At 35.6% G+C, this 16,069-nt stretch overlaps 1 protein-coding gene and 1 long non-coding RNA gene across 2 annotated transcripts; one reads left to right on the top strand and one right to left on the bottom strand.

Moving 5' to 3' along the window:
- The first annotated feature begins 6,938 nt into the window (after nucleotides 1–6,938).
- Nucleotides 6,939–10,859, top strand: LOC147867763 (uncharacterized). Its single transcript, XR_015529375.1, has 2 exons — nucleotides 6,939–7,374; nucleotides 9,647–10,859. It is a non-coding gene; the product is annotated as an uncharacterized LOC147867763 (long non-coding RNA).
- On the bottom strand, nucleotides 10,727–14,962 carry LOC147867762 (nucleoside diphosphate kinase 3-like). The gene is made up of 7 exons (XM_087315571.1): nucleotides 14,790–14,962; nucleotides 12,833–12,967; nucleotides 12,267–12,304; nucleotides 12,114–12,164; nucleotides 11,850–12,017; nucleotides 11,385–11,497; nucleotides 10,727–11,049 (listed from the first exon to the last, which is right to left on the bottom strand). Exons 1-7 carry the CDS (start codon nucleotides 14,842–14,844, stop codon nucleotides 10,929–10,931), a joined length of 681 nt encoding a protein of 226 aa, XP_087171697.1. The 5' UTR covers nucleotides 14,845–14,962; the 3' UTR covers nucleotides 10,727–10,928.
- Between the last annotated feature and the right edge of the window lie 1,107 nt (nucleotides 14,963–16,069).

Raw genomic sequence — 16,069 nt, 5'->3', positions numbered from 1 at the left:
ATTTTAGTGGCAAGACATCTTAATGTGGCAATTCTAGTTTTTGAGCAAAATTTGCACTCTTGTTGCTTTCTATTCTCCTCACTTCCCTTCAAATATTTGTTTGTGTGTGTCTTCGTCCATTCGTCTTTTTGTATATTTATTGTACAAGAACTTGTTTGGTATTCACACATTGTATGCTAGTGTACAATGTTCACAATAAGTACAATTTCTTGCAAAATGATACAACTCCTTGGTTCATACACCTAATTCTTGGTGTTTGAATATTTTTCTAGAGGCAAACCATTTGTTTGAAATATAAACCATATGTGCCCATTCTCATAATAGGAGCACCTCCCTTTCAAATACTATTAATCCATTGTCATCAAGGATGATCTGTGTGCCATGTCAATGCAATGTGATTGTCCTCTTTGAGCTTGCAACCATTGAGGATTGTATCCCCTAACAACAATGTGAGACGGACTTGAACCTCCTCAATGTTCCATACCATCAAGTGTTGACGGAAGTTGTACCTTGGTTTCCTCAAGGATTGCACATGCTTAAATAACAAGAGCCATAGCCACACCGACATAGGCTCAACATATATCAAGCCTACCTTGATGACAAGGTACCTAGCCTTCTTATATAGGCACAAACCCTAGCCCTCGAGGATTCACCTAAATATTATTTTGGGTGAATTTTCTCTAGAGCCAACATATAGATAGCCATACTCGTAATGTGCCAAGCAGTGGGGATGGATATTGTGACATGAAGATTATTAAGCAAACTACTTTATGTGTGAGAGATCTAAATCGTTATGTATGAGTCAATAACCCATCTAGATTCTTTGATTGTGCCAAAATTTATGGATCATTTTTCAGTTATGTTATTTTTACGTCAATTAAAGTAGAAGTTAACACTAAAAATTAGCGAGTGAAGAATGTATGTGCCCCTTTGATAGCAAATTAAAATGGATAACAAATATCACATGAATTCGATGAATACCAAACTACTATAATTAATATTGACTCCTAAGCTCATTTAAATTTAAGACTGCATATTCCTTCCATGATCGAAAAATTAGGTTGAGTACATCTTGTAATGAATTATGATACAATTCAAGTCAAAATTATCAATTATTGAATCAATATAGGCCTAGAAATAATAATAATAATGTTAGTGATAATCTAGAGATACAAATATTTGAAGTGTAATTGAGAAACCAAAATTAGATATAGAAAAGAATGATACATGTTTTACTAGAATAACGTAACATGAGAATTAACAATCAGTCTAATTTATGTATCAAATTGTACCTATATACTTAACAATAAATAGGGTATCCCGTTAGTTGAAAGAGGGGTGTGAATGAGATGAGATACATAGAGAAGTGTATGGATAGTGGGTGGATAACTAAGAAATAGATATAGAGACATATGCGAAAGTGTAAGATAAATATGCGATGTCACCCAAATGTAAGTAGACATTTGGTGGCGAGATTTTGTACAATCAACACAGGGTATATATAATAGTTGAGGATGATAGGATAATTTAGGCAATGACTACCCGATAAGGGAACTAAAGTTGTGTACATAAGGACATATTTAACTAATGGAGTATATTCTTTTTTGGAAAAAAATAGGGTATGAACATTTAACTTGAACATTATGTGGATGTTTATTTTACTTGTGTTTGGATACCACAACTCAAATGGCTAAATGTGGCCCTTCCCTATATGCATGGCCCATAAAAATGAGCGCATTTTGTACTTATGAAAGCTTGCAACTTGATGAAAATCGATGATCAATGACTGAACTATTGATGCAATGATATTATTGTGCTAATTAAATTAACAGGCAAATTTCGAAATTTTTTATTAGAGAGAAGATAAGTTGAGGGATGAGAATCTCCAACCATATGTTCAATTGAGTTAGGCTTCTCTCTTTATCTAGAACCTCTCTCACATCCCCATACATTTTGTTAAAGTGGTGGAGCCAAGGAAAGAAAAAGACACAAAAATAGAGAGAATAACAACATGACTTATGATAGTAATGCATGTGCCTAATTCAAATTTTCTTGCAAGGATATCCTTTTATAGGCCTATTGTGTTAATCCCAATTATGACTTAGAAGAATAATGTAAAGCATTAAATATAGATGCTCACTAGTAACATGGTCGAGACTCGGATCTTCCTACAGCTTGGATGTTTTTCTATTACGTACACACTACTTTAGTGGTTGACCTATTAATAATAATGACGAATTGTTAGATAACTATTGGTTATGTTAGTTACACATATTGTAACTATGCTAAAATTTCTATTATGCGAGCATGTATGATCAATTAACCATGCCTGATCTAGTAATACCTTGGCATGCCCATAGGAAACCTTCTCTGAAGTGCATACATCTACAAAATCTAGGATATTTAAAGAGTATGGTAGAGAAAGATACGACAAAAACATTCTTCCCTTCCCTTCTTCATTCACTCATTCTTCCCCTTCATGGTCTTTGTCTTTGCAATTTGCTACCATTCACATTATAATTTTCCACTTCACTTCAATTCCAACATTATGACTATTTGTTGACTTCATCACCACCATCGAATCACCACATGCGTTAAAGAGGCAGAACTATGGGGATTTCCATTGATGTGTGTGTGCGTGAGAGAAAGAAGAAAGAAGAAAGAAAGAAAGAAATATTAACGTCTTTTAAAACCAAAATTGGCCCATGAGACAATTGGTTTACAACAAAAATGGGGTATTTACCCATTCATCAAAAGTAAAAATAAAATAAAATAAACTAGAGCTTAAGCTAAATAGTTCTAGTAAAAAAACATGTTCCATAAGGAAATGGCTTTATACTAGGCCAAGTTTCATTTCAATCCAAGTCTCTCGAAAAGAAGCGCGAGGTCAAAGGGTTTCGAGGTGGATGTGGCCCGTGGTTCCAATGTAAAAGGTACCCCAACCATAGCTTCTAGGAGGCGTAGCTCACGTTCCCTTATCTTCTTAATCATTTCTACTCCATGTCAAGGAACTTTGAAGCCCAACATCCGAGGGTGTTTGGTTGTTCTTTGAATGTCTGCTTCATCAAGAGAGAGGCCGAGTGGTGTAGGTGTGTCCACATTCATTGTTTCCCCTTGTTTTTGAAAAATTACATTAGTTACATGTTGGTGAAAAGGGTTATGGTTAACACTTTGTAATTTATTCTCCCTATGTTGTTTTAGTCTCTTTATATCCGGGGTATCTAATAGTTTGGAGAGGGTGGGAGAGGGTCCTAGTATGTCTTGGTATTTCGCCCTTATCTCGGTATAAGTTGGACACTTGCATGTAAAGTGATACTCATCCTCTATCTCTATGTGACATAACCTACATAGCCTTTCCTCTCTAGGAAATCTATTAGCACGACCATTCTCAATCTCAAGTTGGTGAGATGATATCCTAAGTTGTCCAATGGCCACCCTTAGTGCATTTGGTAAGAATGTATCTAGATATTTTGGTCTTGTAATAAAACCTAACCTAGAGAAGTGCAAGAAGTGTTCCTTATAGTACAACATTTTAGATGAGAGTGGCTCTCGTGGGGTGATCCATTTAAATCGGGCGTAAATTTGCCATATTTCTTGGTGTATTACTTTAATATTACAGTCTTCATGAGAGATTAAAGTTTGATCAGTTCCATGGTTGTACTTAAGGGGAGGTAGGTTATTAATGTCTATACCATTTGCAAGTAACCAACTCACTACAATGCTATACCCAGAGCTAGTGTCTTCATTTAAATCGGGCGTAAATTTGCCATATTTCTTGGCGTATTACTTTAATATTACGGTCTTCATGAGAGATTAAAGCTTCATCAGTCCCATGGTTGTACTTGAGGGGAAGTAGGTTATTAATGTCTATACCATTTGCAAGTAACCAACTCACTACAATGCTATAACAAGAGCTAGTGTCTTCGGACGCGTATAGGGATCCGGATGCCTCAAAAGCTTGACTGGATATCCTATCTTGTGGTTGGCTATGTATCCGATGAATAAAAACTACCACTTGAAAAAGTGCTTCTACTAACATCGGGGGCAAACTAAACTCTGCTCTAATAATGTCATGTGGTACTGTTGATTTTCTTTGGAGTTGATGTGATAACATCGTCACCAAAGGTCTCTCTAATTGCGTCCACATGAAAGATGGTAGACCTAGAGCCAATACTACTGATGTATACATGAGGGAAGGGGTCACTAATGAGTCGAAGAGCCATCTCGTAGTCCGTGGCTCTTGAAAGTATTCTTGGTGGCATTGTCTCTAATAGTGAGAGGGATGCATACCCTCTCATTAGCCTATCTTTGGTTGTTTGGGTCATCGAGAATTCACTTGAATGAGCACTAAAAGTGGCTCCCAAATATACATATGATCCAACTACCTCAATTGGGTTATGAGAGAGGATTAGGTGACATTTACTGCTCACTCGAGACAATGTATGAAAGATAAGAACTTTTGTTTTCGCTAGATTCATTACCAGTCCTCGTTGTGTGCAAAAGTCATCTAGGGCATTAAGATGCTTTTGTAGGTCGTGTTCACACTTCGAGAGCAAGACAATGTCATCTGAGTAGAATAAGAGACTAACTTGCGTACCCCCAATGGTTACTCAACTGCCTCCCCTACGAGCAATAAAATAAATGATCTCATCAATGTAGATCCCAAAAAGAGTCGGTGATAGTGGGCAACCTTGTTTTACACCAATGGTGCTGGTGAAACAATCGGATAGGCCACATGGGCATATTACACACCCAGAGAGTTGTTCATATAGAGCATAGATGGCCCAGATCATGTCATTTGGTATCTCCAAGATTTTAAGCCTATCAAACAACCGCTTCCTAGGAACTATGTCAAAGGCTTTGTGGAAGTCCACAAAGCAACAATATAGTTTCTTCTTGCGAGCCTTCGTCTGGTCAATTAAGCATCTAAGTGTGAAGATATGGTCAATAGTGGAGAAAGCTCGTCTAAAGCCAACCTGCTCAGGTGCTCGAAGACTTAAGGTTTCCATATGACCGTTGAGCTCCGCTTCCATTATTGCACCATATAGTTTAGCGAGCGTATGACCTACCATAATGGTCCTATATGTATCTGGGTCCATTGGGTCCCCTCCTTTATGTATAGGGGCCACTGTGTTCATGGTCCATTGTGGTGTAAAAAGTGTCCCCATGGTAGATTGAGGTGTGGAAGGCAATGGAATGGGTGGTTGGTTCGGGACATGGTAGAGTCTCTCTGTATATGTGTGCCAAGAGAAAAAAAGATATATTAACATCTTCTAAGGCCAAAATTGGCCCATGAGACAATTGGTTTACAACAAAATGGGATATTTACCCATTCATCGAGAGAGAGAGAGAGAGAGAGAGAGAGAGAGAGAGAGAGAGAGAGAGAGAGAGAGAGAGAGAATGTAACCATTGTTGTAAAATACTTAGCATAAAATACGTGTAGAATACATATTCTAAGTATCCTACAAGTTTTTTAACTTTAAAAAAAAACACTTAGAATATGTATTTTATAGATAAAATACATAAAATACTTAGAATATGTGTAGAATACTTACAATACGTGTAGAATACTTCTTAAAATTTAAAGTTTTTCTTTTTTCTTCTTTTCTTTTGAAATGATAAATACTTGTTAAATACGTAGAATACGTCAAATTTTAAAAAACGGTGTTCTAAAATGTAGAATACTTCAGAGTATTCTAAAACTTACTCTAAACGTAGAATACACGTTTTTTAACAACTATGAAGGTAACATTAATGAAGGATTTGTCTTGTTCGATATTTTCTCAGTGGGTATCTTTTTATAGACATCATGGGTGAAACACAATTATGAGAACAAAAGGAATAATATATAGCATAATTTATGGGCCTCTTGGGGAAATCGAAGTTGTGACAAGCAGTGGGATAATATTGAGCATAATTTGTAGGCCACTTACTCAATTGCAATTATGAAAACATGAGGAAGTATATAGAGCATAAAATATAGATGCTCACTAACTACTTGATGTAATCTTCCTACACCTCCGAACTCTATCTACCAAGTACACAAGAAGTTGACTTATTAATAATGATAATTAACTATTGAATAATTCTGGATCCCTATGTACCAATTATGCATACATGACTTCTCTTAGAGAAGTAGTTAACTTACTAACAATGTTTAATTGTGTATACATATGTATTGGTTAACTTCAGTTACTCACCTTGTAACTACAATAAATGTTTTGTTGTGTGTGCACGTTCAACCTTAGGATTATGCCATTGTCTTGCGTTTTTGAATGGGTGTGTGATGTTGCTCGTAAGTTCTTTAACATAGTTACCCATATTCATGTTGCACAATGTTACTTGATCTTTATCTAATAAATCTAAAACAAGTATCGAATCGTGAACATCCCCAGATGATAACTCTTACTCCTTAATCTACTATTCATTGTTATACTCCTTTTCGTCACTTCTTGATCCAATCTTTACCATGTGCAAATTCTTGAGTTGTCATGACATCTACCTTCATTGCTTTTTCTTCCATTCCCCATGCCACATCATGACACCATCCACATTGTTCTCTATGATATCATCTCAATGCCCTAAATGGTCTTTGTAGACAAAGAGGTCTCACGATACCCTAGATGGTCTTTGCAGACAAAGAGGACTTGTGATGCCGTAGAAAAGAGACTGAAAAATGAGTCACGAGTGAACTAGTGATTACAATCAAAGATTAACTAAATTAGGAGTAAAATCTTAGACATTAATAAATGTTGGAAAGATAAAAACTCTAGGAAGATAAAAACCCATCAATGGCCACCAACCAACAAGAACATTCTACATTTGTAGCAACAATATCATTCTCAACCCTTTGTTGTGACTTGTGAGCCATGACTTTGTAAATCCATATGCTTCAGGAGAAGTTTATTAGTATGGATGATGATCACAAGCAAGAAATGTGAATAAATTTTGTGATGGAAACATAAAAGGAAAACCCCATTGTTGTAGAGTTCATGACCACCAAAGACGTAATGCTATCTCGTACACTACAAATTAGTTAGACAAATTCTGCTATGTATGTGTACCACCAAGTGACACAAAACATTGGCACAACACCATCTCAAGTAATGCGATTTAATTTCGAGAAAATCAAGCATCACGTGTAGGTAATTCCGCGAAATGTGATTTAATCGACTTAGTGGTGGATGTGGAGTGTGTGCGCAAAAAGGTTCAAGTCTAAATGCAATGAAGAAGCAACCCAATTTGTGGGGGTTTAAGGGTTTAGAAATGAACACGGCTCCAGGGGCATTCTAGGAAATTGACATAACAAAACCTCGCCAAGGAACCATGCCTCTACCGTTCACTCTCTCACCATGTCTAGCACGGTATTCACAGGTAATTCTCTCTCTCTCTCTCTCTCTCTCTCTCACACACACACACACACACACACACACACATCCTCCCGTTCTTCTTGTTTCTTGTATGATTCTTTGCAGTGTTATTTCCTTCCTGTTTCCTTAAATTTTCCTTCATCCTCATCCTGATCTCCATCTCTTTCTCTCTCTCAACATTTGTTTCCCGTTCCTGTTGTTTGCTGTGCAGTGCTATTTTCTTCGAAATTTATCCGCTTTACCTGCGTATAATCGCTGGAGTTTCGTCCAACATTTATGTTGGTTTTTATTCACGTCAAGTTTGTTCTCTCTTTTCCACAGTTTTTTTCGAAATTTCTCAGTTTTATCTGCTTCTAATCCGCAGCTAGTTTCCTTTTGATCAAAATCACTGGAATACTGTCTAAAATTTATGTTTGTTTTCATTCGTGTCAAGTTTCTGTTATGATGAAGTCTTTTCCACGGTTTTCTTTGAAATCCTTTCGCTTTCTCCTGCTTCTAAAGCTCAGAAATATTTCATTGTGCAGAAACTCTCTGAAACTGTCTTATGTTTGTGTTTCTTTTAAGCCATGCCAGCTTTCTATGCACACAAATTTGCTACTTCAGTTTCATCATGCCAGAAGAACAAAGCCTATGGCTGCGGTGACCAATTTTATACAACGAGAAGAAGAAATATAGAGATACATGAGACCTTACAAGTTTCATGAGGTTTGATTTCAACGTCTTACTCTTGTCTGTTTTCTTTTGTCTCACCTGATAAAGTAGCAGTAAACGCTTCACAAAGCCCTTTGATTTGATCAAATTTGATGCAGTAATAATCTCTTGAATTTCTGCATAACTCTTATGTTCTCTTCGACACCATGGCAACTCTTGATACACAGACAAATATGTCTTTTTCCATGTCCCCTTCAGTCACATCTGTCTGAGATTGTTTTCACGTCTACTTCAGTCTGGTTTTCTGAGATTTTCTCACGTCATCGTAATGTGCAGCTATCAAATTTTCTTTTGTTTTTCTGTGTTCGTTGATTGTTGACAACTACAAGTTATACTTTGGTTTCTCAGTAATTAACCAAATACTCAATATTCTCTCTTGTTTGATTGTTTTCAAGGTGGTCTATTCCGCTTTCATTGATTGTTTACATGGTCTATTTTTCCATTTGCTTTCTTTGATTTTATTTCTTTCACAAGGTGGCTTTATTTTTCTTACTTGTGCTATCTGTCGTTGTTTACAAGACGGTTTTCGTTTTTCTTGTACTTTAAAAGTTTTAAAATGCGGTCTATTCCCTAACTTGTTATTTTCTGGATTGTTTACAAGCTGGTCTATTTCTACCATTATTCTTTGCCAAACACCTTACACGCACAAGAAGGGGGCCGTTTGTCATGCATACCTATTTTTTCAAATGACAATGGATTCTGAAAGGTTCGCCAAATTTATGATAAAGTTAGATATTACAAACAAATACTTGACAAGAATAAGCTAATATTACAGATATTTGAAAGACTAACCTAAATTGTTATATTTAAAGTAAGTATATGTGTTATCACAATTTTTTCTCCTTATTCTAAGGTTTTTTTAAAACTCTAAACAATTATTTTGACTGGAACATATGTATACATTTTTAAATTTAGTTTATGTGATATATCCTTTATTTTGCTAAGTATGTGTTACAATTTTTTATCCTTGTTCTAAGTTGTTTTTAAAACTCTAAACAAGTTATTTTGACTGCAACATATACACCTGTAGCTATAGTTGATGTGATATATCCATTATTACAATATGTTTGTCAGTTGCAATGCAGAAGAACGTTTTGCTTGTGTTTTCTTCACTTTTAACGTAATATGCGTTCTCCATTATCTTGAGAAATAAAGAAAGGAGCTGTATGTACATAGGAAGATAAACAATACATCCTTCCGTATAATATTTTACCGAATCAAGAAATTTCAGGCACACGACTATGAAGTCACACTGGATGTGTGATACAGTGAAAACTGTTGTTCTCATATTTGAATATCAAACTTTGAAAGGTCAGAGGTGAAACGGTTTATGTGGCATTATGACCAATGTATATTAATACATTTACTTATAATCCGCTCTGTGTGATGGTGGAAGGTTAACATCTATCTGTTTCACTTGCAAATTTCTTGTAACTTGCCTCATCATCTTAAAAATATAATATTAATTATGTTTTCATTTAACTTGACTTTTCATCTTAAAAAAAGAACATTAATTATGTTTTGTTATAATTCGTTCTAATCCTTTGTGTTGATGCTGAAAACAGATTGCTTCTAGAGGCACTGTCGGCTGTTGTGATATTTGAACCGTCTTTGTAGGTTGGCCTAGGCTTTGGTACCTGTTACATGTCTTGCAATAAAGGTGGTTGTTAGTGATGCTGCTATGCTCCTCCTCGAGAGTGCTGTCTTGTTCATGGTGGACACAGTCATTGCAATATGCCATCCATGCCATCAAGTAGGCAGAAATTCTGAGTATAGATTGCCAGGCACTTGCATTCCTCTTTTGGCAGCTGACCAGGGTACTCCATTCTCCAGGCTACTTGCACTGAGATGAACCCAACTGTGTTGGAAAGTTGAAAAGTAGTTTTGGAACTCTCTAGTGGGTGTAAAGAATATATTCTAGTCCGAGTATTTTTTGCTGCTATCCTCAAATACATATTAAGAAACTAGTTGTGTGTCAAGGTCATGGATTCAAGTCATAACCACCTCCAAACCAAATGCTAAGTCCACAAGAAATTACAGGCATTGTTAATGACATACAAGCCATTTTTGCCTTTGAATTCAGTCTGGTTTGCTATTCAAGCAACCCAACACAGTATTGGAGAAGGTGCTATGCAAACCTGAAGGCCATTCATGCATAATGTACTCTCATATTTTAACGTTGAGATGTGTGAGGAGATGTTGCTTAGTATATAAACTTGTCACACGTTAGGAGAAGAAGAGAGACCAGATTAAGTTTTTTTCAACTTCCCAAGGGTTCAAAAGCAGCCTAACCATTTGGTGATGATCAATCAAACCTTTTGTTCTCTCTAACAAACACCAAAGAGAGACAGAGGAAGGATGCGTGTTAACACTGATGTGGAAGAAACAGGTGAGAGAAAATAACATTTCCATTTCAGAAACTAAGAATTAAGCCAAGAATTCTGTAGACTGTTGCTACCTTTCCTTTGATGATTTAAAATTCTGTATGGTATGACCTATTAGCCCTTACTCTAAATTACTGTTTTTTATTAACTAAACCACCACAACAATATTTATAGCGACAAGTGTAGTTAGTGTTTATAACAACATATTTGATGACAGTTTGTAATCCCTATTGTTATTAGTTGTATTACATGAGTCAAAGATTAAAAATGTTTGTCTTATTTCTCGATTACCGCTACAACAGATTTATTCATGTCACCATTCATATCCTTTTTTCCAGAATTATGAATATGAACAAACCTCAAGTGTAAAACATATGCTTCAATCAAACCATCTTTATCTGTGCAAAAATGTAGCAGCAGAAGTATTTCGTTTTCTAGAATATACCATAAAAAGACCTTGAATTCAAGGTTCATAAAGCCATTTCTCAGAATTTGAGGTGTAGTTAACCAATTCTTCAGGTTTAAACCAAAGGCCAATTTCATCCTTTGCAGTTTCTGGTCCATCACTGCCATGGATGATGTTTCTGCAAATAACAAAGGATTAACAGGGTTCATATATTAACCTTTGATCAAAACTCTATAACCCAAACTTTTTCTTTATTTCCTCAACTGCCCCTGAGTTGCTCTTATTTCATCAACCCCACAAAGAGAGTACAAAGGGGATGAATTGACCGGAGATGCGGGGTTTGCCAAATTATCTTGGAAAAATAATGAAAAAAGCAGGGAAGGGATATTTTGGAGTTTTCCAGTTCAAAAGCTTGTGTATGATCATAATGAACTATATGAACTCAACCACACCATGTATTCAAAGGTTATATTTGTACTTTCATATTATCTAAATGACATATATGAAGCTCACCTCCCAACACTAATAGCAAGGTCTCCTCTAATTGTTCCTGGTTCAGAATTGTGAGGACTTGTTGCCCCAATCAATTTCCTTCCATACTTGATCACACCTTGACCTTCCCAAACCTATAAGACCATTACAACAAGATGGTGTCTCGTAAGGGTTCATCTGGTTCATGATTTCAAAGCATAATTGCAAAATACAAGAATGATAGTCGGTAATTATATATAATCATTATTATTTGCATTGTGTCTTTAAGGATTTTCTGGGACAAATATTTGTATGTAATACTTAAATATGGTCACAAATTTTAATTACTAGTTTCTGGACAAAAATTTGCATGTAGTACAGTCACAAAGTTTAATAGGAGAAAATGAGCGTTATGGATTTTATAGGATTGGCATGTATATGTAGTCATAAACTTCCATAGGAGAAAATGAGCATTATTGTCATTACGTATGCGTCTTGTTTTCTTACCATAGCAATAACAGGGCCAGAGCTGAGAAAGTCACAAAGTCCATTGAAGAATGGTCTCTCTTTTAAATCATGGTAATGTTGTTGAGCAAACTCTTTAGTTGGAATGACAATTTTGATAGCGACAAGCTTGTATCCCTTGCGTTCAAATCGATTAATTATCTCCGAAATCTGAAAATACATGAATGAAAAATATTGAGCACAGGAAACTGGTTCTATAATATTAACAAAGAAAACACATAGGTGACAAATAAAACTCATTCTGACCAGTCCTCTTTGCACACCGTCCGGCTTGATGGCTATGAAGGTTCTCTCAAGCTGTGAGTAGACAAAATTAATGAGAAGCAAATTTGAGAAGAATGCTAAAGAAAACTAAGCAATATGAGAGCTAGAATTAGGAGAAAAAGTTAACTCAATTACTTCTGCAGCTTCAAGGGTTGGATTCTGAGCCAACATCACTGCAACACAACATCAAAGCAGGAAACAGTTCACATCTTTACATATCCAAGAATGTATTAAACACAAACTTCATAGTTTTTATGCGATGTGTCTCGTTGTTTGCCTTTATTTTAGTTACTAAAAGTATATAAAGTATCAACGTAGAAATGGACAAAGTAAAGCTTGCGGTTACACATTCCTTAGATATCATAAATATCAACATGATGTTCTTTGTTTGCCTTTACTTCAATTCTGTGAAACATTCTCTTAAAACAATGCTTACAATACTTTAACATCAGAAAAAAGCTTCCATGAGCATTCTTTCCAAAACATCATTAATACTCAAGGTATAAACTAATTCTTTATGAGTTGTTCTTCGTATTCCTTCACTTTATTTTGTGAGCTAATACAACGCTTACTTATGAAGGCAACAGTGTTATTCTCATAGACAGAGCCCAAAGAAATACATGATTATTTGTTTAATGACTTTATTTTAGATTTTAATGACGGTCTTTTAAAAAATGAAGCAAAAACAACGTTTCGCAGACCTGCAGCAGGCAATATGAGAGCTCCAGCTGCGCCAATCCATTTACTATAACCAGTGTTTTCGGACTGAGCAAAATGTGCGAGTTTTGATGGAGCTTGAGCCTTCGCTATGGCCACTGTTGAAAGTGCTCTGCTTTCTGCACAGGTAAGGGAAGAAAAATCAGATCGACCAATTGATCTAAAAGAATTAAGTAGGGCCAGAACAAAGCACAATGTACAGATTTCCTTATACAATTAGAAAAACACTTACACATGGTTCACTTGGCAAAGCACAAAAACACATCAATAGGTCTAACTCCGCAAGCATTATGGTGTTCTTAAACAAAAAAGATTCAGAATTTTACATCAAATTGCACCTGTTTCTGGTTAACTTAGGTTATCGGTCTCTTATTTCCTATTATGCTATAGTTTCCAAGAGCCTTGGTTCTGCTAGGGTAAAAAATTATACCAACTGGTCTATTTAGTTTTTTTCCTTTTAAGGGTGTCAATTCAAAGTTGATTTGGGATTTGCAGCGAGTGACTGTGGGAATTTATCTTCGAATCTATGCCTTAAAGGAATTGTTGTAATAACTTGTTATAAAACACGAATTTTACGTTTAGAATAGTCTACATTTTAGTTCTGATTTTAGATCTAGCCATGTCTTATGTAAACAGGCTTAAAAGATTGACTAACGTGGAGTTTTTTTTAATGAGATAGAGAGATGGATCTAGACAAGAAACATAACTCATGATAAACACTATACACATATTCTACATTTTAGTTCTGATTTTAGATCTAGCCATGTCTTATATAAACAGGCTTAAAAGATTGACTAACGTGGAGCTTTTTTTAATGAGATAGAGAGATGGATCTAGACAAGAAACATAACTCATGATAAACACTACAAAACAAAATGTAGCTGGCCTCTAAACTTTCCTGCTTCTGAGTTGCAGGAATTATACGTATAAGGGCTCTGTGATTTATGAGATAGAGAGATGGATCTAGATAAGAACCATAACTCATGATAAACACTACAAAACAAAATGTAGCTGCCCTGTAAACTTTCCTGCTTCTGAGTAGCAGGAATTACACATATAAGGGCTCTATTATTTACATGACTTATAATGCAGATAAGAGTTTGTATTATATTAGTTTAGCATGTGTATTATAGTATGATGAAGACAATCAATTTTACAGCTCCCACGTCAAAATCCTACTGTGGCTGATAAAACGGACACTCGAATTTTCACAGAATATTATGGACAGATGAAAACGCAGGTAAAACAGTTATATGTTATGATGAAGAATAACACACACTCAGATGACTGGATCAGATATTCTCGTCACCAGAATCAATTAAGTTTTTGAAAGCTTGCTGCTCATTTTTCATTAACAACGTTATCAGATGGTAAGAAAACCCACTGGACAACGCAAGAAGAGATGAAACTACATGAAAACAGCTATGCATGTATATATATATATATATATATATTTGCAGTTCAGCTGATCAAGTCAGACATTGTAACTGGTGAACTGATTAAGCTAGACGTTAAAGTTTCTGCCTATAACTAAACCGAAATTGGTCATTCCAAAGAAAGGCTTAACCATATCAGAAACCTTCTTTGAGTAACTCAGAAATTTCACAAAATTTTCTGAGAAAGTGTAGATCATGCAGTATTAGAAGACATGTGGCATATAACAGATAAATGCTGCACAAATGATGAAAAAAATTCAGCTAAAATTTCAGGAACAGATTACGAAACTCAGTTGATCAAACTGAAGTAAGAAGGAACATGCAGATCATCCTAGATTGCTGGACATGATCAGATCTCTTGAAAATATCACAAAAAGATCCTAATTGAGAGATGTAAAGATAGAGAGAAGCTATGGCTATGGAGGAAGCATGGAGAATGTGAGAGAAAGAGAGGGAGGGAGAAGCTACGGTTATGGAAGCATGGGGGCTGACGTAGAGATTAAACCTGGGAGAGCAGATCGAAGAAGGCGAGAAGCCACAGCAGCAAACCTTGAATTCATGACTTCTTCGAGAGAAAAATCTGCTCTAAATCTTGGTGAGGTAAAAAGGAGAGAAGGCTATACCAAAGACAGAAAAACAACAGACAGACAGACAGATAGAAAGAAAAGAGAAGACGATGACGATAGAAGAAGGAAGGAGAACGAGAAAGAAGGCGGACGTGAAAAAGGGTTGCATAGAATTTGTACCACATTTAAATTTGTTTGGCGTCCGGACGATTTTTTTTGTTCTTTTTGCTTCCTCTTTTTTGCGGCTAGGCGACGACCACGCATTCGTTCGTTTATTTATTTATTCATATTTTATCTTCGATTAATTACTTATTCACTGGTGACTGCATTATCGTATATGTATATATACATATATAATTTATTTATTTGTGTGGTTATTTACTCACTTTTTTATTTATTAATTTTAGCATTTACTCACTAAATTTACCTCCTACTCACATATTTGTTTGCATTGCTATTATTTATTTATTTATTTGCATTTGTTTTTCATTTTTTGCCCCATTGTTTTTCCGGATCTAAAGCTATTGTTTGGAAGCCTGCCTTTTCCAATGCATGTCTCAACACAAGCTTCTCCAAGGAATTTACATAGTTGAAACCATTTCTTGCTTGTTTTTCTCCATAGGCTTGATAACTGAAATATTCTTCGATCTGAAACTTCGAGCGCTCAACCAATGTTTCGCTAAGTAAATGACATACCTTAGGGTCTTATCCTAGTTTTCTCTGTCTCCCTTTCAAGTTTTATGTGTCCGGTCCACATGGTGTATATGCACGATTGACCATCAGATATATTCTTATTGCTTGAATTAACCCTTGCATAAGAGGGTTTGGAAAACGTGAATTTGATTCATATGTATTGACACGTGACCTAGATTTATGGGATGGGCATAACTATTGACATATACTCGTGGAAGGACTTGGTAATATTGCATGATAGCCCTAAATGCAAACTGATGTGAGCCACAATACATTAGCTAATTCTTACAAAAATGCATCTCATGATGAACTGCTTCTTGTGTAAAAATACTTTCCATTAGCTCTTAACTGTGATGTCTATAAATTACATTTGCAAATGTGATCATTTTCATCCCATTGGACTCATGTTATGTTCAAAAAAAGTTCCGTCCACCTCTTGCATTTGTTCATACATCTTATACACTTAATGGCCGTAATTAAATGATGTTTTGGGGTTTTTAATGTAAATTACGATAAATTTTAGTTA

The sequence above is a fragment of the Azolla caroliniana genome, unplaced genomic scaffold, assembly GCF_043228905.1.
Source record: "Azolla caroliniana isolate FFs.n. ecotype wild unplaced genomic scaffold, voAzoCaro1.0.p SCAF_2, whole genome shotgun sequence".
Lineage (NCBI taxonomy): Eukaryota > Viridiplantae > Streptophyta > Polypodiopsida > Salviniales > Salviniaceae > Azolla > Azolla caroliniana.
Note: the sequence above shows the minus strand (reverse complement) of the source record. Positions and strands in the feature narration are given on the sequence as shown.

What these genes read in the sequence shown, in the direction of transcription:
- LOC147867762 (XM_087315571.1), bottom strand. Translation starts at nt 14,844, where the DNA reads ATGAATTCAAGGTTTGCTGCTGTGGCTTCTCGCCTTCTTCGATCTGCT. An exon ending in ACGGTGTGCAAAGAGGACTG is followed by an intron (nt 12,018 to 12,113) that starts GTCAGAATGAGT and finishes ATGTATTTTCAG; the next exon opens with ATTTCGGAGATAATTAATCG. An exon ending in CTGGCCCTGTTATTGCTATG is followed by an intron (nt 11,498 to 11,849) that starts GTAAGAAAACAA and finishes ATGGTCTTATAG; the next exon opens with GTTTGGGAAGGTCAAGGTGT.